At 41.2% G+C, this 26,095-nt stretch overlaps 1 protein-coding gene across 1 annotated transcript in view; it reads right to left on the bottom strand.

Moving 5' to 3' along the window:
- PLXDC2 (plexin domain containing 2) overlaps positions 1–26,095 on the bottom strand; it is a 390,541-nt gene that overhangs the window by 46,057 nt on the left and 318,389 nt on the right. The window contains exons 10-11 of the mRNA XM_038393403.2: positions 4,698–4,758; positions 909–1,062 (exon numbers count right to left, since the gene is read on the bottom strand). Of these exons, the coding sequence (XP_038249331.1) occupies positions 909–1,062; positions 4,698–4,758 (215 nt within the window). The remainder of the gene's footprint in view (positions 1–908; positions 1,063–4,697; positions 4,759–26,095) is intronic.

The raw sequence follows: 26,095 nt of genomic DNA, 5'->3' as shown, positions 1-26,095 counted from the left end.
ATTTTAGGTAGCTTTTCTATCCAGCTGAATTTCTACCAGATGCAGGAGGCTAGAATATCTTATCTGTAGGATGGCAAGGTTTAAGCTCTGAAGTCAGAGGAACAGCTACAAATGTTGGTTCCCACATTATCTCTCAATCCTGTTACTTTGCTTTGGGACCCTAAAGAAAAGGGTCTTTCTGGAAAAGAATACTGCAGTCAGTACTGGCGCAAAAGGTTAGTGCCAAATTTCAAAAGAAATCTTTAATTTTGAGTGTCTCTGTTTTCAGGTGGCCAACATTGGATCCTCAGGACCTGTTCCAAAGCTCACTGAAGTCAATAATGCAAGTCTCTCCATTGACTTCAATGGGCTTTGCTTCGGGCCCATAAGACCTGATTTTTCTGACGAGTACCAATAACCTTCTAAGCGTCATAATTGTAAATTCTTCGAAATGTTGACTGTCTTTAACCATATGTTTGTACACCACCTCACACAATAAAGCCTCCAACCTTGCTGGGACCTCTAGATATTACTGTAATACAAATAACTCCAACTTAGTGGGAGCAGAGAATAGGCAGTCTCTGCAGAGACAAAGGCCAAGACAGCAGTAGTGGCAGCCAGGATGTAGCAGTTAGAATTAAAAAGCTGAGAGAGGGCTGTTTGAAGACACAGAGTTTGTGTCGTTGGTCTAAGAAGAAAAATTAGGGCTTTGGTTTTCATCACTATCCAAGCTTCTTGTTTTGGAAACATTCAAAGCCCTTCAGATATTTGCTCCATGCTAAGTCTTCTCCCTCCAAAAACAAAAACAAACAAACCCAACAAATACTCCTGCCTCCTCCCCCCGCAAACTTAAAAGATCAAAAGTTTTGTTTTCTCTTCTACATTGTAAATAAGACTATTATAGACTAAAGCATTTCATGGTAAGCCACCTTCTGTGGGCAGGCTGGTTGGCAGGTGGGATGTAGTGGCTCCTCTGGTGGTGGTTAAAACTCTGAACCTCGTGGTAGTTGGCTGGAGGGAAGTGGTGGTATGAGGGGGCTTCTCAGTTGTGTCCACATTCTTCTCACAGACCATATCTTTCGACTATTGAGAAACACCAGAAACAAGCCAGAAGAAAATTAGTTTTCAGTGGAGACCATTTGTCATTAAACTAAAAGTCAGAGCCAGAAAGAATGAAAATGGAAACTAAATCAAGGAATATTTAGAGAGTTTATTTATTTAGTTTTAAAGTAAAATACTCTGCACAGGGTTCCATAGAATGACAGGTATTCAACTGAACTGGAAAATTGGCAGTGCCTAACCTGCTGATGACAAAGATGTGAAGGCTCTGAATACCAAATGTATATTATTACTGCCACAAAGTTTTAACATCTAAATTCATCACTAGGAAGTTACGTTTGGGGAGGGAGTTGTTCTTTTTTTGCTATTGTAGTTGGAATGCACACCTCAATCCATCTTTTTTTTTCTGGGTGCCATAAAACACAAAGCAAGATACATGTCTGGGTAAAATAAAAATACAGAAAATATGGTGTAGTTAATTGTAATTTTTAATTAATTACATTTTCCTTGGAAATTACCAAAGACAATAATAATGATATATACATAAAATAGCTTTACATATAACTAGTTAATTTTGCTTTTTTATTTTTATATAATAAATCATATATGTGAATATGTACATGTATACATTTTTAACTCAAGGTGACATTTATATATTCAGTAGGAGTAAAGATTAAAACCTTTTTTGTTTTGTTTTCTTTGCAGTGCATCTATAACACAGTTTTGCAGAAAAATATTTCCAGCCAAACAGCAGCAAATATATGAACTACCCCCGCCTCACACCCGACATACATCATCCAGTTCAGAGAGTTGTGAACTCTGCTTCCTGGCAGTGTGTTCATCTCAGTGAAATGTGAAATTCAAAAACAAGTGTGTATTGTTTTACTTTTGACATGCATGGTTATTTTCTTGTCCTCTCTTCCCTTTACCCTTTCTTTTATAAGAACAAATTAGGAAATTAAATGAAAAAACAACAACACCCTAATACTATCCCCAAAACAAACAACCCTTCCACCACCTTCCATCCCCACCTACAAAAACCCAACCCAAGCCCTTATGTTAATATTATATATTTAATTAGAAAAAAATCTCCAGGAGATGCCAAATATAAGCTTGCTCTCAATCACAAAACACAATAACTCATTCAAATTCAATACCATGTTAGTAATATTTTTGATAAGTAGGTCAGGTATTATGTGTGTATCTAAATATATAGGGCCAGAAATAGTACATCCTCTATAGGTGCCGAGGGAGGGAGGGGTCATGAGTATCTCTTCTCTCCCCCCTTTGCAGCTCACTGAAAGAGGCCTTGTGCTTTGGGAATGCAAGCCTTTCACAGAGCTAGCATTGCTAGTACAGATCTTGGCAAAGAGGAGAGAGGTCACTAGCTAGAAGAACTGGATGGGTGCAGAGAGGAGCTGTGGACACGTTCTGCCCAAGCAGCGAGGGTCCACCAGCATTCCCCAGAGCTCAGGAAGGCATTGTATATGGCTGAGGCAAAATGCCTCCAGAGATCCTCGTGGGGTGTGGTCGCGTTGTGTGACTCACAACACAGGCATGTGGCCATCAGTATCCTTCAATCCGCGACCATTCTGTAAGGTTCTGCCCCATAGTGATAGATTTACTAGTAGCCTTAATTGCATGTTCTCCAAAAGTTACCTCTCTGAGCACTAAAACTCTGAGGGCAACCCCATCACTAGACATTCAGTTTGCAAATTGCAAAGCTGAAGCTACAAGCCTTTATAACAACCAGCTAGTATGTAATTATTGTACCTAATCATCCAGTATTACTTTGCAATTAGGGCTGTATAAGAGGAAGAACTCCAACAAAAAATACCCCCACCACAATGGGCTCATATCAGTGTACGCATTGGACTCAATTATTGAGACTAAAGTCAAGCATGCTCTTCTAAACAGACTCTTAGGGACATATTTTGCCTTTCATTATACCCTGCCATATCCTGTCACTGGGGCTGAGCTGTTGTAACTGAAGACAGAATTTGGCCCTTAGTGCTGAAAAAGAGAAAGTAATTGCTCTTTATCAGCCTTTGAGAGAATCAAAGTCTGTTAGATGAATTAGTTCATTTTACCACAAATCCTCACATGAAAAAAACTTGTACAATGAAGTCACTGGGAAAGGACCAACATAATGTAAGATACTAATGAATGTAACTTGAAAATGACCTGTTCTGGGCCTTCTTACCCTCTGGCTGCATCTCCTGTAGTCAACAGCAGTCCCAGGATTGCAGCCCACCCTCCCTTATGTCAGATATCTATTGTTGCTTTCTTTTTTTAAAGGAGAACTGAATGTATAAGTCTTTAAAAATGAGTAACAACAAAATCTGTACTTAATGCTAAAGGCTTGGCCAGAATTCATAACCAAAATGCTCGGGCTGTATCTTTAGCTAGAGCTATTCTTGCAGAGTCTGTCAAGGATCTCTTTTCATCCAACTAAAATGGGGATAAGCAAAGGCAAGGAAGGCTCAAGGACAGTTAGCAACTACAGCTCAGCTTCTGCCATCATTCTGATGAGAATCTTAGTGCTACAACAACCAATGCAGGGTCAGAAGTTTAGCATTAGCCTTTTTGTTGCATTAATTTTTGGGTTTACCATATTTCCATGGAAATAAAAAATTCATATTATGCCCTTTTTATACCTTCAAATAATAATGACATTGCTCAACCTAATGTTTCTTTAATACAACCTACTCAGTTTTTAAGTAATGTATATGGATAATTGTAGCATGCACTTGGCCTTGAAAAATGCTGCTTAATAATCTGCAGAAATTAATCAGAGGCATAATAACTAGGGCCCTACCAAATTCATAGCCATAAAAAATACATCATGGACCATTAAATCTGATCTGCCCCTATGAAATTTGGTCTTTTGGGTGCTTTTACCCTCTACTATACATATTTTATGGGGGAGAAATTTTCAGTGTTTCTCAAATTGGGGCTCCTGACCAAATGGGAGTTGCAGGGGTTCACAAAGTTATTTTAGGGAGGTTGCGATATTGCCATCCCTACTTCTGTACTGCCTTCAGAGTTGGGTGGTTGGAGAGTGGCTCCTGTTGGCCGGGCAGCAGTTCTAAAGGCGACGCCCCATCAGCAGCAGTGCAGAAGTAAGAATGACAATACCATACCATGCTGTCCTTTACTTTTGCGCTGCTGTCTTCAGAGCTGGGCAGCTGGAAAGTGGCGGCTGCTGATTGAGGGCTCAGCTCTGCAGTCCGAAGTGCAGAAGTAAGGGTGGCAATGCCATACCATGCCATCCTTACTTCTGCACTGCTGCTGGCAGTGGTTTTCCCTTCAGAGCTGGGCTCCTGGCCAGCAGCTGCTGCTCTCCAGCTGCCCAGCTCTGAAGGCAGCGCTGCCACCAGCAGCAGTGCAGAAGTAAGGATGTAGCAGCATCCGTAACACCCCCTACAATAACCTTGCGACCCCCCCCCCCCCGATCCACAACTCCTTTTTGGGTCAGGACCACTGCAATTACAACACCGTGAAATTTTAGATTTAAATAGCTCAAATCATGAAATTTATTATTTTAAAAATCCTATGACCTTGAAATTGACCAAAATGGACTATGAATCTGGTAAGGTCCTAATAATAACTGCAAATTGACTTTGGTGGTCATATCAAGGTTGTAAACACCTTCTTACCTCTTCAGGGCAGCCACTGTCTACCCAATCTTGCCGGTGGCGATCAAATCCACTGGAGCATCTTTAAATGATGAAAGAGATAAAAGCAGTCCAGATGGAAATAGAAAGAGGGGTGCAGGTAGGGAAGGTGGTGGGGGGAGAGAGAGAGACTGTAATTAATTGATTTATTTATAAACTGAATGATTAGCACAGCTTGTTGACTGAAATATGGTTAAATCATTTAACCATTTTCATCTAAGGGTGTTTATTTCAGTTTGTCATTTTTTAGATACCAGAGTATCATCCCTTTTGACAGTCAATTGCTTCTCTGCACCAAGCAGTGTGGGCTTAAGTTTAATCTCAAGCATATAGAATTAAGTCATTAAATTAATTCTGTTCTGGCTTCTTCTTAGTCTGTAAAAAGCAACAGCAGAAAGGGCATAATGTATCAGTCATTACTGCTTTCCTTTTATCAGGCTAGGTGATCTGAGACATCAAGACACTCACTGCTGTACGATCAACATGCCAGGATTACATAACAATCCATCTGAACACTCCCAGTGGCAGTCTGTAAATACTGTAGAGCTGCTTCAATCTCCTTACTACCTGAAAAGATTTAGGTTACATACGCATTTCTTGACAAATTAACTGAGGTTAATAACCTGTTTTAAAAATCCTTTCTAATTTCAGTAAATAATGAGAAAACTTTCAAAGCAGCTGGTAATGTTTTAAGTTAATGAGTCCCATAGACCTCCCCACCTCATAGGAGTGTTCATTAATGGTTGTAAAGCACTTTGAGATCCATGAACAGAAGGAGCTATAGATATGCAGAGTTATATTAAAAGGGCAAGCAAGTGGCTAGACTTCCAAAGACTGCTTTCAAAATTTTGCCCACATTTGTTTAGCGAATGGCTTTGCATGGCACTATGTTGTATTATGTAATGCCAGGGATGATGTACCACATCATAAATGGAAACAACATAGCTCGAGCAGAATGTGGGACACAGGTCAGTAAAAGGGACAGAACAAAAGGGTCTTTTTCAAGTACAAGACTGCAACAGGAGAAACACTTTTGGCACCTGCAATCTGTGTTGAAGTCAGTCTACGTTGTTTTGAGTTCTTTTTCTTCACATTACCAAGCATAAGGAATCTCACCCACCACTCCAATTAGCTATATTTGGATGGTATTATTTGGTCCTTCATAATTCAAAGGTGCCTAGATATCTTTTTAAAACCATGAAACAATTAGGGATAATTAAAACTGTGCAGTTAAAGGCTGAGGGAGCCACTTGAACCCTTTTCTAAAAAAGTTTGTGGTTTCCCAAATTTGGTGGTAACATGGCATGTTGGTGGCTATGAGTTTCCACACACCTCACTCTGACAGAGGCCACAGTAGGGTGTGTATATCTTTGCCTTCACTTGGGAGCCAAGGAAGGAGTGCCAAGCAGGGTGAGGGATGGTGTTCTCTTCTCCCAGTCTAAGGGTTCTTCTCTCTAACTGGGAGATGAGGGGTGACTTGCCTGAGCAGAATGGAACTGGTGAAAGCCAGGTTCCTACCTACATGTGACATTCACTCCCTAATTTTCAATGATGTTTGAATGGCTTTGCCAGTACCATATTTGCCCAGCTCTAAAAAGAGCCTGATCTTCAAAGGGGCTGAGCACCTGCAGTTCCTTTTGATTTCAGTCAGAGCTGGGGGCTCAGCACTTCTGAAAATTAGGCCCAAAGTTTAGAAACTAAAATACCCAACCCCACAGTGTATTATTATAAACAGATAATTACTGCAAAATTATACACCCACACTTACTGGAGTCTAGCCGTATCTAGGACCATCTTGTATTCTATCTTGGATCGAGATGGTGCCAAATTTAAAATTCATTAGGTTGAATGAATAAAATGTATCCCAGACTTACTCATTTACTGTTTTGAAGTTTCTTTTTGGCAAACTACTGAAATATTGCAGTAGGCAATATAATTTGTCATAATTAACAATACAGCCATGCTCTGTGCAAGGATTTGCAACAGCTCCTATCGAAAACATGTAAAACAAACATTCCTAAGATTACTGCCCCCTAAAAAATTTGAAAGGCTAGACATTGCTGACGCACTGGTGAGCCCAAACAATATTATCTGAAAGCAGGTTTATCAGAAATTAGATAGTTTTGGCTCCAAACAAATTGTCTGCAAAATATTTCTGAGACACATGTCAAGGAAATGCCAGTTTTAGAGGATATAATCTCTATTGCATCACTGAGTTAGGACTCCGGAACCTGTCATTACAACAGCGCACTGCCTGCTCTACATTAAGCATTTATAAGTCTTTCATTTAATGGCATGGCAATAATTCCCTATTGCCAAGAAAACACTGGAGTAGATTTGATTAGCTATGCCATTTGTGCCATCTGACAACACGGCCATTTTATAACAATTTCATTTTCAAGTGATGACCAAGATCTGCTTCTAGCAAAGCAATTAACATAGCATGTTCTCGGAAATGAGAACAAGGACACTATTTGAGAAACAGGGAATCCCAGGATTCCTTATTTACATGGAACACAGATGTGCAATTTTAGGAATCAGAGGGAAAATTCAAGTGTTTACTTATGTGATGGTGATGGTTTGTCATGCTGACACACTTGACATTATGCCACACAAATGAAGTATGAATCCTTCCATTGTGACTTATGTGAGACTGAAAGGAGCTGTAAACATCATGAGATTTACTAGAGGCCATTTACCTCTGTTTGGCAGAGAGCAGATAGATGAGGAGGAGTTTCCATTTACTCTAGTAGCCAAACCTCTATCCTTTTTTTCTGCTGTAGAGGCCCAGTGCTGGAAAAAAGTCAGCCAGCTCCCACAGTAACCCAATACAGAAGATTTAGCACATTATGCTCTGTGCAGGATAAATACACTCAGGAAAGTAACTGAGAAGGAAAAAGACAACTCCCCCCCACAATGAAAAATCTAGGTATCTGACAGGTGGAATGAAACACAATCAGGAGATTCAACCCCTTCTGTGACATTTATCTTCCACCTTAATAGCAACCTGCATATCTCTCCCAGGATATCTGAAGCATCACACAAACACCCAGATCCTGGGCATAGAAAAGACACACTCAGCAACAAAGGTTTTGAATCAGTTTCGTAACTACACTGTATACAAATATTGATTCAGCACAGTTAAAACATTTACCTATTCCTCTGAATAAAAGTGTAACCGGGGGATTAATTAGAAGAGTAGGCAGGCTGAAAACAAACAGCACGCTATTGTTCAGGGAAAATGCAACTGTACTGTTTTAAATTATTGAATGGATTAACGTAATTTTAAATACAGTCTCAGACTAGGTTGAGAGAGAAAGGAAGTATCAGGGAAAATACTGGCAGTCTTGGTGGCAGTAACCATTGTACCTGTGACATGTTCTACAATAGAATCCTTATATTGGTAAAGCTAACAATCTATCTAGTTACATTGGGGCAAACCCCTAATAAAGACTAATTTAAACCCATTTAAATTGCACTTGAACTGATTTATCTTAATGCAGTAACTTGCTCTTGGATATCAAACCCTCACCATTTGGTGTTTGTAAGAAACAAGTACTGAAAGGGATTATATATATATGTTATCTTTATGCTCACTCTGACTTTTCCTCCATTTCACTCCAGGACAGGCTTGTCTTGGTCCTCCCATTCTCCCAGTATCATTTTCTTCTCATGCAGCTTAGGGTGGAAAGAAATTGCATTTTCCTGCTCTTGTTGTTTCCCACTAGCCTTATCTCAGCTCCAGAGCTGGATAAATGTGTATGGAATTCATTTAAGTGTCACTGCAAATTACTGTGGTGTAAAACGAGTTGTGCCCTATGGCCCAGATTTTGTACAAAGTACTTAAACCCATGCCTCACTTTAAGCATGTGAGTAGTCTCATGCCTAACCCCTTGCTTAATTACATGCCTAAACCCCTTGATTAACTAGGGCCTATTCCTGGAGGCTCCACAGATCTCTCTGTAGTAGGATGCCCTGGTAGCGCTGGGAAGGGGAAGTTTGCTCCTATGCGGCTGCTATATGCCCTGCTCCTGAGCAGCTAAGATAAACCTAAACCATTTAAAGGTGAATAACATAGCTGAAGTCGACGTACTTAGATTGACTTACTGTGGTGCCTCCACTACGGTGAGTCGACTGCTGCCGCTCCCCGTCGACTCTGCCTGCGCCTCTCACAGTGCTGGAGTACAGGAGTCGATGGGAGAGTGCTCAGGGGTCGATTTATCGCGTCTAGACTAGACGCAATAAATCGATCCCTGCTGGATCAATCACTGCCCGCTGATCTGGCGGGTAGTGAAGACATACCCTTAGTGTAGTAACTCATCCCTGTGCAAAGGGGCTGTACGCTATCATCAGTGTAAGTTAGCAGAGAATTCTCATCTGCTAGTGTTTCACACCCACTTTGCCCAGGTGTAAATGACTTCCCTATGGTGCAAGGGAGTGGGGAATCAGGTCCTGAATCCTAATATCACTATTAGGACCACCTATGTCGCTCTGGCTTCTTAACCGCAGCATGACAATTACTTTCTTACAATCACCTTGGCTTACAAGTCTGAATCCTTTTATCTCTTTTCCACATAGCTACTTAAATTTCAGAGTGAGATCTCCCAGGATGACTACCTCCTCAGGCAATACATTTACTTTTCCCCACCACCAATCAGCAGACTCCCTCCCTCCCCCTCCGTGGATAAATAAATAAGTGATAAGCTTTATATAATAGCTTTCTAAATAAAGTTTGACTCTGACTTCCTTTAGAGTGCAGCTGGGTTCATCCACTCACTGATTTGTCTTTTTACTTTTAAATAAAATAATGAGGCTCACAGTGATTAAGCTTCTTGGTTTATTTATTTTGAAAGTAGTAACTTAGCTCCTTTTGGTGCATCTGACCACTTCCTCTTTCCTTTCCCTCTACCTATGCAGGTAGCTTCCTGTGCCATTAGCAGAAGGCAAGGTCTGAAGCGTGTGCACAAGGATAGCAGAAGCTGCTGGAAAAATAACAGACTGCTGTTTCCAAGAGCAGCAGCACTAAGATCAGCAGCAGCACTAAGATCAGCAGCAAAAGAGTGGCACATTCACCCTCTCTTCTCCATGGAAGCATGAGCTGTGCTGGGGTTCTCTCACCTGGCTGAGGTAACTGGTCAGTGGGGTCTGACCTGGCTTTGGGGAGCAACACAGGCAAGTATGGCTGCTGGGGAGAAGGCTTAATGGCAAGCAGTAGCCAGCTCTGAATATTTAATACAACCCGTTTTTGCTAACCTCCCAACAGCGCCTTTGGCAGGCCATTGGGAAGGAACATGCTCTTTGTCTGTTCCTCAGTGCCCTGGAAGCAGGGAAAGGGACGCACTGAAGTCCATTCAGTAAGATGGGGCTGGAAACGGAGTAGGCTTCTTCCCAGCTGCAGATCAAAGGGCTGCTGCTCTGGAAGAAGAGGCAGACACGTGGTACAGCTCAGCAAGGAGAGAGCAAGGAAGGTCAGTGTTCACAGTAACTCAGGCTCCCTGCATCCTTACTCCCCAATTCTTTCACCAAGCCAGCCTCCACAGAACTGCTGCTGATCAGCTAAGTGGGGCCTCTTGAATAGGAATCCAGGCTGGCTGCCCATAACCAATCTGTGCATTCCAGACAATGTTCTGTCCCATAAAACAGTCTCCAAAGCATCCCCCACAATGATTAAATTTCCTAGTCTACTGCTACTTGTCATTTGATTTATTATTGTTTGCATCACAACTGTGCTAAGTGGCCTAAACTGATACTGGGGCCCTGTTGTGCTACACCCTGTGCATACACATTGTAAGAGTTAGTCCCTGCCTCAAAGAGGTCACAGACTTAATAGTTAAAACACAGAGACAAGAAAGTACCATTTATCCCCATTTTACAGAAGAGGAATTGAGGCACAGGGGAGATTTTAAGTGATTTGACTAAGATCGCACAGGAAGCCTGTAGCAGAGCCCAGGACTCCAATACTTTAACTACAAGATGATACACTTTCTTTAATACCCACTGATATATGTAATCTAGATGTGGTTCTATGTCTGCTGTAAACTAATCTAACTTTTATATAAACAGTTACATCATTATCTATATACAACCTAGCTCAAGGCCAAATTGAGGCAATCTCGTGTACTAGTACACAGGGCCTTACATGGCTCTGCCACCCCCAGCCCCCAGGCAATGGGTTCACCCTCCCTGGGAGTGGTAGTGGCAGAAGGACCCTCTCCTTGAGAGGTAGCAGCAGCAACAGGGGGCTGCTTTCTTCCCCCAGGAATAGCAGCACCCAACCTTCCCCCCCCCCATTTAGGAATAGCCACGGTGTCAGCAGGGGTTTCCTCTCCTTCCAGGACAAGCGGGTTGTGGTAGTAGAACCCCCCACCCCAATTGCCAGGGTGCATCTGTTGGGTGGGTGGGTAAGTGGGCTGGGCCTGTACACACATAGAGTCCTTTTCTGAGGTGGGGTTTCCAGGGTTGCCATGTGCACTGGCTCTGAGTGCTAACAGACCATAGAAATGAATGAGACAGTTCATATCTCCTAGAGCTACTGTTCAGGCTGTCTGCAGATGTTGCTGCACCCATTACAGCTGTGACACATTTTTATTTCATGTCATAAGTTCAGTTACAGACTTTTTTTTTTCTTTTGAACTGAGAGCTCCTATTTAGATGTAATCACAAGACTCCGGAACTTGGGGCAATGTATGGGCCTAAAGTGCCTACACCTTAATTTGACTCTGACCTAGGTCCTTCGCCATCATCCTTGGAAAACTGACCCAAGACTTTGAGGCCTCCACTACATCCCTCTGTAAAGGCAGAAACAAAGAAACTGATTACTGAGTATTATGGACTAAATCGTGGTGACCCTATTCATGCAAGCAAAATGGTTTGACTGAAATGAGATTTACTTGTGTGAATAAGGTGAGCAGAGCTTGGCCCCATAACCTTATCTGCTACACCTTATAAGCTCTTCACTCTCATTTTTAAGTGAGTGAACCTGTTTCTTTTCTATCTGATGGTGTACAAATTTGAAACACTCGTTCTGCCCATTCTGAAAGGAAAGAATTCAACTCTCTTACAGAAACCTCCACTGTAAATTGCCACAAGAAAGTCCCAAGGAGTGGAGGTGAAAGACAAAACAAATATTCTGTCAATGGATGCTATAAAGACTGAAGACAGAGCAGTGTAAAAAAGACTGACTGCTTTTCAGAGAGAAGACCCCGGGTTTTTTGCAGCAGAGAGGAATGAGGCAGTTATGATTGCTAGGAACGAATGCTAGTGCTTGTGACAAAAATAAATCAAAGGTTTTCATTCACAGGCAGGCAAGGCAAGCGTTTTCTCCTTACAGCCAGATTTTTTAAATGGTCCCTATAAAAAAGGACCTACATATAGTAGTATCTGTTTTACTAACATTTTCCTAACCATAACTTTTTCCTACTTAATAGGCAAACCCACAGGGAAAGGATGGAATAGCCAGTGAGAGGCCTGCTCTGGAGTTAAATTATAAGGATTTAGTTTTTGTCATTAGAAAAACTACTGCAGGTACTGTGATGTATAAAGAGGGGGCAGGGAGACAGAAACCCTGACTTCTGGAACAGGCAAGTGTGCAAAAACAAGGAGTTTTCATTTGATTAAAAAACCCAATGTACAAACCATTAGAACTGGTGGGTTTTGCTCTAAAGATGCCTAGATTAGGAGGAATGTTGCAAATCAGAGCTGAGCTGCAATTGGTAAACTTGTGTGAAAAATCTTGCCCAATGCCTGCTCACACTGTGCCTGCTTCAAACCAGTGCTATAAGGGCCTTCATTTTTACATGGACTACATTCACACTTTTATTTTGTAATATGCTACTAATAAAAACCCTGAGTGATTTTATAGATTATCAGGGGATGCATAGCTCATTCTTGGTTAAGGATCCTGGCCTTTCAGCTTCACTTTGTAGTTGTTTCACCATTAACACACATGAAGGGCCACTCCTGAGATTAGATTAGAAACCTTTTCACTGGAACATCTTTATAGAGTGAAAACCAGGAAGAATTGATAGTTAAAGGAGAAAAAATTGTTCCTTGCAATAAAGCAGGCCTACACGTCCCTTCAAAATTGGAGTGTCTAATCCCTTTCACACCCATCCTAAACTATGCTGATTGTGTAACGGGAATAGCTAATAAAGAAAACGTGGCTATCTCAATATCACTGAGGAGTGATGCTTACACCACTAAAAGGGGAATTATAGAAACATCCAGGTGTTGCAATGATATGTTGCCCTCTCAAGTCCTAATACACTCAAAAAGGTAATGCAGGGATTTCAGCTACAAGGAGGAAGAGTTGTTAAGAGGTCAATGGGAGGATGTTACTGTGAGGGAAGAGTTGTAATCTACACAATATGATGATCCTTCATGACTGCCAATGTTTAAGAGGTTTATTAGGCAGCCTGATGGAAATCTTTTCTTCCCTATTCTTGTTAAGAATCCATACACTTCTAGAAGCTCTATGCTCATACTGATGTTTTTGTGAAGATGAATTGGAGAGGATAATTAAAACAGAGCCAAAGGAAAACAATGTGGAACTCTGCTACAGAGTCTCAAAGAATTAATCAACCCAGGAGAGCAATGAAACAAAAGGGGCTGAAATGTCCTGTGATTGACTCTGCTCAGAGAGCTGTGATGATGCCACCTTTAAGTTCAGAAAGGTATTTGTTTTTTCCTCCACCTAACTCACTCTCTTTTTCCTAAAACGAGTGCAAAGTCAAATGATATAGTCAATACTCAGCAAGATTTTTGAAGAATTATAGAACAGTTGGGGATCATCAGTTTCCTCATTAGAAATACACATTAATATACATTATGGTATCTGGAAGGTGAAAAGCAAATGATTTATTTGTTACTATATGATAATGCTTATATTGGTTTCAGAGTAGCAGCCGTATTAGTCTGTATTTGCAAAAAGAAAAGGAGTACCCGTGGCACCTTAGAGACTAACAAATTTATTAGAGCATAAGCTTTCGTGAGCTACAGCTCACTTCATCGGATGCATTTGGTGGAAAAAGCAGAGGAGAGATTTATATACACACACACACAGAGAACATGAAACAATGGGTTTATCATACACACTGTAAGGAGAGTGATCACTTAAGATAAGCCATCACCAGCAGCGGGGGGGGGGGGGGGGAAGGAGGAAAACCTTTCATGGTGACAAGCAAGGTAGGCTAATTCCAGCAGTTAACAAGAATATCAGAGGAACAGTGGGGGGGTGGGGGGTGGGAGGGAGAAATACCATGGGGAAATAGTTTTACTTTGTGTAATGACTCATCCATTCCCAGTCTCTATTCAAGCCTAAGTTAATTGTATCCAGTTTGCAAATTAATTCCAATTCAGCAGTCTCTTGTTGGAGTCTGTTTCTGAAGCTTTTTTGTTGAAGTATAGCCACTCTAAGGTCTGTGATCGAGTGACCAGAGAGATTGAAGTGTTCTCCAACTGGTTTTTGAATGTTATAATTCTTGACGTCTGATTTGTGTCCATTCATTCTTTTACGTAGAGACTGTCCAGTTTGGCCAATGTACATGGCAGAGGGGCATTGCTGGCACATGATGGCATATATCACATTGGTAGATGCGCAGGTGAACGAGCCTCTGATAGTGTGGCTGATGTGATTAGGCCCTATGATGGTATCCCCTGAATAGATATGTGGACAGAGTTGGCAACGGGCTTTGTTGCAAGGATAGGTTCCTGGGTTAGTGGTTCTGTTGTGTGGTGTGTGGTTGCTGGTGAGTATTTGCTTCAGATTGGGGGGCTGTCTGTAAGCAAGGACTGGTCTGTCTCCCAAGATCTGTGAGAGTGATGGGTCGTCCTTCAGGATAGGTTGTAGATACTTGATGATGCGTTGGAGAGGTTTTAGTTGGGGGCTGAAGGTGATGGCTAGTGGCGTTCTGTTGTTTTCTTTGTTGGGCCTGTCCTGTAGTAGGTGACTTCTGGGTACTCTTCTGGCTCTGTCAATCTGTTTCTTCACTTCAGTAGGTGGGTATTGTAGTTGTAGGAATGCATGATAGAGATCTTGTAGGTGTTTGTCTCTGTCTGAGGGGTTGGAGCAAATGCGGTTATATCATAGCGCTTGGCTGTAGACAATGGATTGAGTGGTATGATCTGGATGAAAGCTAGAGGCATGTAGGTAGGAATAGCGGTCAGTAGGTTTCCGATATAGGGTGGTGTTTATGTGACCATCGCTTATTAGCACCGTAGTGTCCAGGAAGTGGATCTCTTGTGTGGACTGGTCCAGGCTGAGGTTGATGGTGGGATGGAAATTGTTGAAATCATGGTGGAATTCCTCAAGAGCTTCTTTTCCATGGGTCCAGATGATGAAGATGTCATCAATGTAGCGCAAATAGAGTAGGGGCATTAGGGGACGAGAGCTGAGGAAGCGTTGTTCTAAGTCAGCCATAAAAATGTTGGCATACTGTGGGACCATGCGGGTACCCATCGCAGTGCCGCTGATTTGAAGGTATACATTGTCACCAAATGTGAAATAGTTATGGGTCAGGACAAAGTCACAAAGTTCAGCCACCAGGTTAGCCGTGACAGTATCGGGGATACTGTTCCTGACGGCTTGTAGTCCATCTTTGTGTGGAATGTTGGTGTAGAGGGCTTCTACATCCATAGTGGCTAGGATGGTGGTTTTAGGACGATCACCAATGGACTGTAGTTTCCTCAGGAAGTCAGTGGTGTCTCGAAGATAGCTGGGAGTGCTGGTAACGAAGGGCCTGAGGAGGGAGTCTACATAGCCAGACAATCCTGCTGTCAGGGTGCCAATGCCTGAGATGATGGGGCGTCCAGGATTTCCAGGTTTATGGATCTTGGGTAGCAGATAGAATACCCCAGGTCGGGGCTCCAGGGGTGTGTCTGTGCGGATTTGTTCTTGTGCTTTTTCAGGGAGTTTCTTGAGCAAATGCTGTAGTTTCTTTTGGTAACTCTCAGTGGGATCAGAGGGTAATGGCTTGTAGAAAGTGGTGTTGGAGAGCTGCCTAGTAGCCTCTTGTTCATACTCCGACCTATTCATGATGACGACAGCACCTCCTTTGTCAGCCTTTTTGATTATGATGTCAGAGTTGTTTCTGAGGCTGTGGATGGCACTGTGTTCTGCATGGCTGAGGTTATGGGGTAAGCGATGCTGCTTTTCCACAATTTCAGCTCGTGCACGTCGGCGGAAGCAGTCTATGTAGAAATCCAGGCTGCTGTTTCGACCTTCAGGAGGAGTCCACCCAGAATCCTTCTTTTTGTTGTGTTGGCAGGAAGGTCTCTGTGGGTTAATATGTTGGTCAGAGGTGTGTTGGAAATATTCCTTGAGTCTGAGACGTCGAAAATAGGATTCTAGGTCACCACAGAACTGTATCATGTTCGTGGGGGTGGAGGGGCAAAAGGAGAGGCCCCAAGATAGGACAGATTCTTCTGCTGGGCTAAGAGTATAGTTGGATAGATTAACAATATTGCTGGGTGGGTTACAGGAACCATTGTTGTGGCCCCTTGTGGCATATAGTAGTTTAGATAGCTTAGTGTCCTTTTTCTTTTGTAGAGAAGCAAAGTGTGTTTTGTAAATGGCTTGTCTAGTTTTTGTAAAGTCCAGCCACGAGGAAGTTTGTGTGGAAGGTTGGTTCTTTATGAGAGTATCCAGTTTTGAGAGCTCATTCTTAATCTTTCCCTGTTTGCTGTAGAGGATGTTGATCAGGTGGTTCCGCAGTTTCTTTGAGAGTGTGTGGCACAAGCTATACATGCACCACCCTATATCGGAAACCTACTGACCGCTATTCCTACCTACATGCCTCTAGCTTTCATCCAGATCATACCACTCGATCCATTGTCTACAGCCAAGCGCTATGATATAACCGCATTTGCTCCAACCCCTCAGACAGAGACAAACACCTACAAGATCTCTATCATGCATTCCTACAACTACAATACCCACCTGCTGAAGTGAAGAAACAGATTGACAGAGCCAGAAGAGTACCCAGAAGTCACCTACTACAGGACAGGCCCAACAAAGAAAACAACAGAACGCCACTAGCCATCACCTTCAGCCCCCAACTAAAACATCTCCAACGCATCATCAAGGATCTACAACCTATCCTGAAGGACGACCCATCACTCTCACAGATCTTGGGAGACAGGCCAGTCCTTGCTTACAGACAGCCCCCCAGTCTGAAGCAAATACTCACCAGCAACCACACACCACACAACAAAACCACTAACCCAGGAACCTATCCTTGCAACAAAGCCCGTTGCCAACTCTGTCCACATATCTATTCAGGGGATACCATCATAGGGCCTAATCACATCAGCCACACTATCAGAGGCTCGTTCACCTGCGCATCTACCAATGTGATATATGCCATCATGTGCCAGCAATGCCCCTCTGCCATGTACATTGGCCAAACTGGACAGTCTCTACGTAAAAGAATGAATGGACACAAATCAGACGTCAAGAATTATAACATTCAAAAACCAGTTGGAGAACACTTCAATCTCTCTGGTCACTCGATCACAGACCTAAGAGTGGCTATACTTCAACAAAAAAGCTTCAGAAACAGACTCCAACAAGAGACTGCTGAATTGGAATTAATTTGCAAACTGGATACAATTAACTTAGGCTTGAATAGAGACTGGGAATGGATGAGTCATTACACAAAGTAAAACTATTTCCCCATGGTATTTCTCCCTCCCACCCCCCTCACTGTTCCTCTGATATTCTTGTTAACTGCTGGAATTAGCCTACCTTGCTTGTCACCATGAAAGGTTTTCCTCCTCCCCCCCCCCCCCCGCTGCTGGTGATGGCTTATCTTAAGTGATCACTCTCCTTACAGTGTGTATGATAAACCCATTGTTTCATGTTCTCTGTGTGTGTGTGTATATAAATCTCTCCTCTGCTTTTTCCACCAAATGCATCCGATGAAGTGAGCTGTAGCTCACGAAAGCTTATGCTCTAATAAATTTGTTAGTCTCTAAGGTGCCACGGGTACTCCTTTTCTTTTTGCTTATATTGGAAGAGTTTAGTAGAACTAGGCTATTATGGGGTTGGGAACAAAAGGGTAGAGTAAAGGAATGGGATGAAATTAAGGAAAGGAAAACGTAGGACAAATATTGAGAGAAGTTCTCTTAATTTTCTGAAACTGGAATTGCCTCCAAAGGGAAATACTGGAGTCCCCATCACCTGGAACATCCAAAACTGGACTGGGCAACCATTAGAAAATATATATGCTGCAGAGAACAATTTTCCAGTTGTGGGGGGGAATGAATTAAATGACTGAGTAGTTCTTCATCTCTAATATTTTTATTCTATGTGCAGCTGTACAGACTTCAAGTTTACCTAAAGACTCTTTTCAGGGAACCTTAGATAGGATGAATATTTTACTTAATCATTATGGATCTGAAGTACTCCATGATGCCATTTAAAATACTTTCACACCAAAAAGCAGCATCTTCCTTAATTCCCCCTACCTTAAACAAGGTATTTATAAGGGCAATACTGTGTCAACATGTCTCCAGTTATGCTCATGTCATTTTCAGAAGCACAGCTTTAATGTGTTAGTCCTTCCAGAAGAGAACTTAGCAAAATAGTGGCCACCCAGCTTCTCCATGGCTAAAACAGATATTTGGGTCTATGAGATTCAGACAGTCAATTGTTTTATTTCAGGCCATCTAGTCAGAATGTAATGTACACACTAAAATACTAGCCAAATTGTCATGCAAATTTCTGAATATGAACACTGTAAAATTAATGTTAAGAAAATGAGGACTACCAAACTAGCTAGTTAGTTTCCTGTCTCTCACAATACAGATTTGTGCTGGAATTACAATAAGGAATTCAATTAATTAGAAATGCTTTGGTTATATATTTGGCCAGCAATTGATTGGGAGAATTTTTGCAGCCCAGTAGTGCTTACCTATAAGCAGATTCTTATTTGCATTTAAATTATATTCCCCCCCCACACATTCTTCCTCTTCCCTGTCAAAACCCTGAATGTCAGCCACCAACATAAAAACTCCTCATTAGTCACCATCATTCTGCCTGGGAAGTATGGGCAGAAATCATTTCAAAGACTGCTACTGCTACTCTTCAGCCTGCTGGAGCAGGGGTCATGGGTGAGTGATACCAGACATCTGGTCAGGGATCAGTTGCACTCTTCCTACGATATACCTAGATCTAACCATTTGCAGATAGTGACAATGAACAGAATTACCACAAGACCTCTGGGTTGAGTTTGTTACATTTATTGTAATTACATTACAGCATACACCATTCTTTATACACCATACACCATTCTTTATACACCATATTATAGCATTTAAATAGCACATTTCACCTGAGATTCTCAAGGTGCCTGTTGTATAGGAATATGCCTGAATCTAAGCTTTGGTGTGATACAAGCTATCAATGTACAAAAACAAGCATAAGAAAATGTGATGGTGGAAACTGCTGTGCAACTGAACATGCTGTAGTTCTGCCAGCAAATGAGTATTTCATCCAATGGCACATGCCAGCTTAATAGAATAAGGCCACATTCACTGTTATGGCTTTAGCATTACCAAGATAAACAAACAATGCAGGAATTAAGGAATTAACTCTACTGTACTGAGACTTCAAAGATTTATGCTGGCATGGAAGTTTCAACTCCTGATACAAATGGCTCATCAAAGACTGGGCATTTTCATTGTTTTGTTCTATTATTATAAATGAGCAATAATAGCAATAATAGCTTACTGGCATGTAAAAGAATCATAACAGATCTGAGCATAACAAATCTCACAGGCGTTTCTAGTGAAAAAATGGGCTATTTATCTAGGGTTTCATCACTACTGTATCTGAAGATCTTCCATGAAAACTAACACAAGAATTATAATCTCTCTTCTATCCCAGCCAGCAAAAATAAACATTTTCAAAGGCACAAATGGTAGTTAGATACTCAGCTCCCCTAGTGTGGATGGGATTTAAATGTTTAATTGCTCTTTGTGTCTTTAAAAATCTCCTACCTATTTTACAGAACACAACAAGAATGAGGACCTGTTATGCTTGAGAGGCCTATGTTGCGAAAAAAAGTCAAAGAAATGGATTTTGAAATGGTCTGAAAATAGCAAAGGCTGGTGGCCATTGTTATTTCATCTGGCAGTGACTTCCATAGTCTGTGTCCAGATTTCTTGCAGAACTATAATTCTTTAAGAGAAATGGCAAGGAAAGGAGAATGAAAATAAAAATCATCTCTTGGAGCAAGACATGTTTATCCAAGAAATGTTAGTAGTGGGGCTTGGCTGGGTCTCTCGCTCTGGTCCTGGTTATTGTTATACTTTCCTAGTAAATCATTCTTAAAAGCAAGATCCTGACATGAGTAGGATTCCAGAGGAGGGGGAACATCATTCGTCCTTTTGGCCAATTGTTTGGAGACAAACTCAAAATCAAGTATAGCAGGATTTTGGGACTCAACACCACATTTCTTAAGAACCTTCTTCAATATTGAGCAGACTTAGAGCTTTAGGGAAAGTATCCTCAACAGGAAGGAGCTGATAACATATGTAAAAGCTTGTTCAGTGGCATTGTACCAGGAAGGAATGGAAAGGTTTCTGTTCTGGAGCAGGATTCCTGAACATATCCACTAAATAATTTAGATGAGAATAACAACTATAAACTGACATGTTAACAGAACAGTGCAAGCAGCTTAGATATCCATTCTTAGCAGCTAAGCATTGGGGATTATCAGTGAGCAGAAGAACCTGAAGGGACTGCAGAAGAAGAAAGTGTGAGGAAGGAAAGAAACATTGTGGAGTGGAATATGCAGGATGTAAAAACTAAGGTTGTAGGAAAATGCCAGGGTGTGTCCTGAGAAAATAATTCTGTATGGACCAGCCATGAGGTATACATAAACTATAATTTGGTAAGTCGGCTTTTCTCGACACATTTGTGTCCTGCAATTCCACAATGATTTCATAAAGTCCAGATGCTACTAAAAGCTACACAATGATATTATGTATTAGAAGGACTGCTTAATTTATCTGCAGTTCATCAATGCATAAATCTCAATAAAAGTCTAATTCATCTGGCTAGAGGCTAATTTTCAATATAAATGCTTTATGGAATCATAATCATATGTATTCAGCGATGATGACAGCCTTTAACTTCACTCACTCTACATTGTCTTCAAGACACAATTTTCATCCCATGTGGGAGACCTAATTCTAAGATCTTACAAGGCCCCCTTCATCACATCCCAAACATCACGAAGTTTACCCCAGTTTGAGGAAATGCTTTGTTCATTACACAGTCCTGTGTTGCTTTCTTTTCTTGCTTTACTCCATCAGGTTAGCCATGCATACCAAATTCTCAATTATTGAATGCTAATTTCCTTACAGTTTCATGCAGTTCATGTGTTCAGATTAGCTTGTCAAATTAAGAAAAAGGCAGCTTGGAAGGGAATTGAAGAAGTTGGGTGTGGAGCAATTTTCTGCTCCATAAAATACAGTTCTAGTTATCAGCAGCATATCGGGGCAGACACATTTCCCCATACAAAACTTATCATTCCCGACACTTTTGTTGCACTTGATTTAAAAGACCCCCCCTCCCTATCGCAAGACGATCTCTAAAAAAGAAGAAAACAAAACATTGTGTTAAAATCAAAGCACTCTCCCCAAGGAAGGGCCAAATTCTTTACCTCATGAATTTCAATGTGATTGTGGTATAATCTGGGCAGCAACTGGCCCCAAGTTGGAAAAACAGCACTAACATTATCTTCAGTTTAGCATAGGGACAAATTTGAGCTGATTCAATAGACTGCCACAATAGACCTAGATGTTACAAATATGCATGCTTGTTCATTTTTCATATAAAGCCACTCTAGCACCACTCCCAAAAGAAACACTGTAACTGGAATATTAATTATAGAGTGAGCCAGAATCTGGACAATTTCCCCCCACTTTTCTTTGCCTGAAGCAGCAAAATGATCAGCAAATTGGGTCTCACTTTCATAATGTTCTGCATGCTGTTAGAATGTACTAATGTTTAGGGAACACACATTGTTTGAAATCTCTAGCCCTTATAAAACATTTCAAATTAGATTTTTCTTGTCATTTGTATATGAATCGACAATGTTCACTGGGTTATGTATGATGCCTCTGGTGTTTTACTTAATTGGTACAAATTCTTCATTTTCTTTCTTTGTAACTCAGGAGATCAGATCTTATACCTGATTTTGTTATAGCGGCCCATTGCTGTCACTTAAAATTGGGCTGCGGTAAAAATATCCATAATATAAATCAACACCTCCCACACTTAATTCTGATTATAAATATTTAACATGCACAAGGGGAAAAAAGAAAGAAAACTCCACCAAATTACAAAAAATAAATGTGTTTAAAAAGGAGCCAGGATCATTCAGATTTAACTATCTGAATGGTCAATTACATGAGATACTGGACGATGAATACCTCCCTGCATCTCAATGCTCCCAAGGGTGGATCTATGAAGTTTGAAGGAACACCACAACCACAACACAAACGGGCCATGATTTTCAAGAAAGCTCAGCATCCACAGTAAGGGCCAGATTTACAAAAGTGTTTAGCATAATGCATGCCACAATGGGAGCTTCTGGGTGTTGACTGAGCACTTTTGTGAGCCTGGCCTGGATTGTGCATACTGAGCACTGGAAATTTTAGTCCAGATCTCTTTTGAAAAAGTGGCCTTTAATGTTATTAACTTTCATCTAATTCAGTGTCTTTATAAAATATCTCTCCCTGCTCTGTTCTTTTAATTTTTTTACGAGGGGTGGGTGGACAAGCAACATGGTCACATCTGATTATTATTTATATTACAGTAACCTGCCCTCAAAAGCTTATAGGAAAATATTTATGGTACAGATAGGTCTAAATCAAAACAAACCCCACCCCAACACCCTGAATGTTGGAAATTTTCAGATCCAAAATCAGATTTAAAATTAACCTTAATATATTTGAAACTGCTACTGAAAAGAAGAAAAAAACAAACAAGAACATTTCAGGCTTACCCAGAGATCTAAATATAGAGCGATAAGGTATTGTTTTGTATATCGACAAGGAGCTACTATAAAGGTATCTACAAAAAATATCAAATAATATTTCAGTTTAAAATCATTTTCCTGAGAAGAGCAAGTTCCCAAACTTGCTTTTTCCCCCTTCCAGTTATTCAGCTTGGAATGCAAAATAATGTGTTTCCTCAGTATCGATTTAGGTAGAAGCTGTGATTGTAATAAAGAGAACTCAGAAATATCAAGACTTTACATGACATTACTGGGATCCTTCTCAAAAGCCTTTCGGACTTTAGACTTCGTGTTGAGCACATCACTTAAAACTCAGGAATAACTTCCTGGTTTCATAACAGGTGCCATTACTAGTGTACACACCTGCATATGAGAGAGAATTATTTTCTCCTACTCCTTATCACTGTGGCCCAGAGTCAGGAAAGCGCTGAGGCGCGCATGTCATTAAAGAGCTCTTCATGAAGCCACCTTGGCCTCCTACTATTTTTTTCCTAGCTCTCCTTCGCATCAGGATAGTTTGAAGTTGTGCCCTTTAATATTGTCTCCTTGAAAACCTGACAGCTCTCCTGAATTCCTCTGTCATTTTAGATTATCTTCCCACGAGACCTTGCCTCTCAGTTCTTCGAGTTGGTTGAAGTCTTCTTTTTTGAAGTCCATTGTCCTTATTCCACTGCTCTCTCTCCTTCCTTTCCTTAGACTCATGTAATCTATCGTCTCATGATCACGTACACCCAAATTGCCTTCCACCATCAGATTTGCTACAAATTCCTTTCTGTTGGTCAGAATCAAGCCTAAAATGCCGTCCCTACCCTCCCTCTTTGGTTTCTTCCTCCACTTTCTGAAACAAAAAGTTCTAAGAACTTAATGGAAATTTTGTGTTTTGCCATATTGCTTTTCCAACAGATGTCTGGGTAGTTGAAATCGCCTATTACTGCCATGTTTTGTGTTTTGTCTATTTCTGTTAAGCAGCTCGTTTCTGGTTCTCCCTGGCTGCTGGGAGTGTGAAACTGGGCACCCAATGTGGTGACTCCCAAAGTTAGGGGATGCTTTTGAAAAATTAAATCTTCACTTTTCTGTACTTACATTTCCTAATCTGTATAATGGGGATAAACTTGTTTATGTACTGGGGTAAGACACATTTAGATCTATGGATGTAAAGTAATACGAGTACTAAATATAACTATTCTATAGTTATACAGTTCCCTTCAAAAACAGTCCTGGGTGTTTGCAAAAAGAAAAGGAGTACTTGTGGCACCTTAGAGACTAACAAATTTATTAGAGCATAAGCTTTCGTGAGCTACAGCTCACTTCATCAGATGCATTTGGTGGAAAAAACAGAGGGGAGATTGATATACACACACAGAGAACATGAAACAATGGGTTTATCATACACACTGTAAGGAGAGTGATCACTTAAGATAAGCCATCACCAGCAGCAGGGGGGAAAGGAGGAAAACCTTTCATGGTGACAAGCAAGGTAGGCTAATTCCAGCAGTTAACAAGAATATCTGAGAAACAGTGGGGGGTGGGGTGGGGGGGGGAGAAATAACATGGGGAAATAATTTTACTTTGTGTAATGACTCATCCATTCCCAGTCTCTATTCAAGCCTAAGTTAATTGTATCCAGTTTGCAAATTAATTCCAATTCAGCAGTCTCTCGTTGGAGTCTGTTTTTGAAGCTTTTTTGTTGAAGGATAGCCACTCTTAGGTCTGTAATCGAGTGACCAGAGAGATTGAAGTGTTCTCCAACTGGTTTTTGAATGTTATAATTCTTGACGTCTGATTTGTGTCCATTCATTCTTTTACGTAGAGACTGTCCAGTTTGGCCAATGTACATGGCAGAGGGGCATTGCTGGCACATGATGGCATATATCACATTGGTAGATGCGCAGGTGAACGAGCCTCTGATAGTGTGGCTGATGTGATTAGGCCCTATGATGGTATCCCCTGAATAGATATGTGGACAGAGTTGGCAACGGGCAACAGCCCCCCAATCTGAAGCAAATACTCACCAGCAACACCACACAACAGAACCACTAACCCAGGAACCTATCCTTGCAACAAAGCCCGTGAAGTGAGCTGTAGCTCACGAAAGCTTATGCTCTAATAAATTTGTTAGTCTGTAAGGTGCCACAAGTACTCCTTTTCTTTTTTCAGATATTCTTGTTAACTGCTGGAAATAGCCTACCTTGCTTGTCACCATGAAAGGTTTTCCTCCTTTCCCCGCCCTGCTGCTGGTGATGGCTTATCTTAAGTGATCACTCTCCTTACAGTGTGTATGATAAACCCATTGTTTCATGTTCTCTGTGTGTATATATATAAATCTCCCCTGTTTTTTCTACCAAATGCATCCGATGAAGTGAGCTGTAGCTCACGAAAGCTTATGCTCTAATAAATTTGTTAGTCTCTAAGGTGCCACAAGTATTCCTTTTCTTTTTGCGAATACAGACTAACACGGCTGCTACTCTGAGTCTTGGGTGTTATTTCTTACCCTCTCCCTCTGATCACTCTGTGGGAAGCTGATCTTTTTGCTGATGCCAGAACAGCTACCAAGAACAGGCTGCCCTCTCTTCATTCACACCACATCTCAAAAATTCAGCTCAGATCCCATTTTTCCCCACAGTGTACAACTGGGGAGCTGTCAGCAAGCACCCTGCCCTGGAGTTAATTATTATCTACCCTGGCCTCACGTTCACGTCTACTTTCACATTCTTGGGGCTCATCTACATGGCGAAAGTTACCGGCATAGCTTCTGTGGACTAAGGTATTCTGCAATAGCTATTCCGGAATAGTTCCCCATGTGGACATTCTATTCTTCTGAAAAAAGTAAAATCATTTTTATTCCAGAATAGTGTGTCCATGCAGGAGAGTTATTCAGGAATAGCTAAATCATACTGGAATAGCTGTGCTGGTGGATTTCTTCTGGGTAGACAAGGCCTTTGAATAAAGATTTTATTGTTGTAACAACTGTGCTTAGTCATACGAATGACACAATATAAAATTTTAATTGTATTGTACTGTGCATGAGAGACAAAAAATACAGAATGCTGTGTTTAGTGGTAACGTAGCTTTGATAAATGCTGTCCTCAAGAAAAAGGGGCTGTGGGAGTGTAAAAGAGTTTTACTTTATACTAAAGAGATGGTTGTTTGGTATTTCTTTATTAGCTTACATGCTCTAAGCAATCTCACTTTAGAATATCTGCTTATTGCCCCAGCTTCTTTGCTTCTCTAGGAGACCACTTCAATGGCCACTGAAGCCGCTTGTGGATCTTGTTTTATCACATTCTGATCAGTGGGAAATAAATTCACTGCTTCCCTGCTCCTTACTTGACAATGGCAGGACTTCCCAATGCC

The sequence above is a fragment of the Dermochelys coriacea genome, chromosome 2, assembly GCF_009764565.3.
Source record: "Dermochelys coriacea isolate rDerCor1 chromosome 2, rDerCor1.pri.v4, whole genome shotgun sequence".
Taxonomy (NCBI): domain Eukaryota; kingdom Metazoa; phylum Chordata; order Testudines; family Dermochelyidae; genus Dermochelys; species Dermochelys coriacea.
This window is presented reverse-complemented; position numbering and strand designations above follow the sequence as displayed.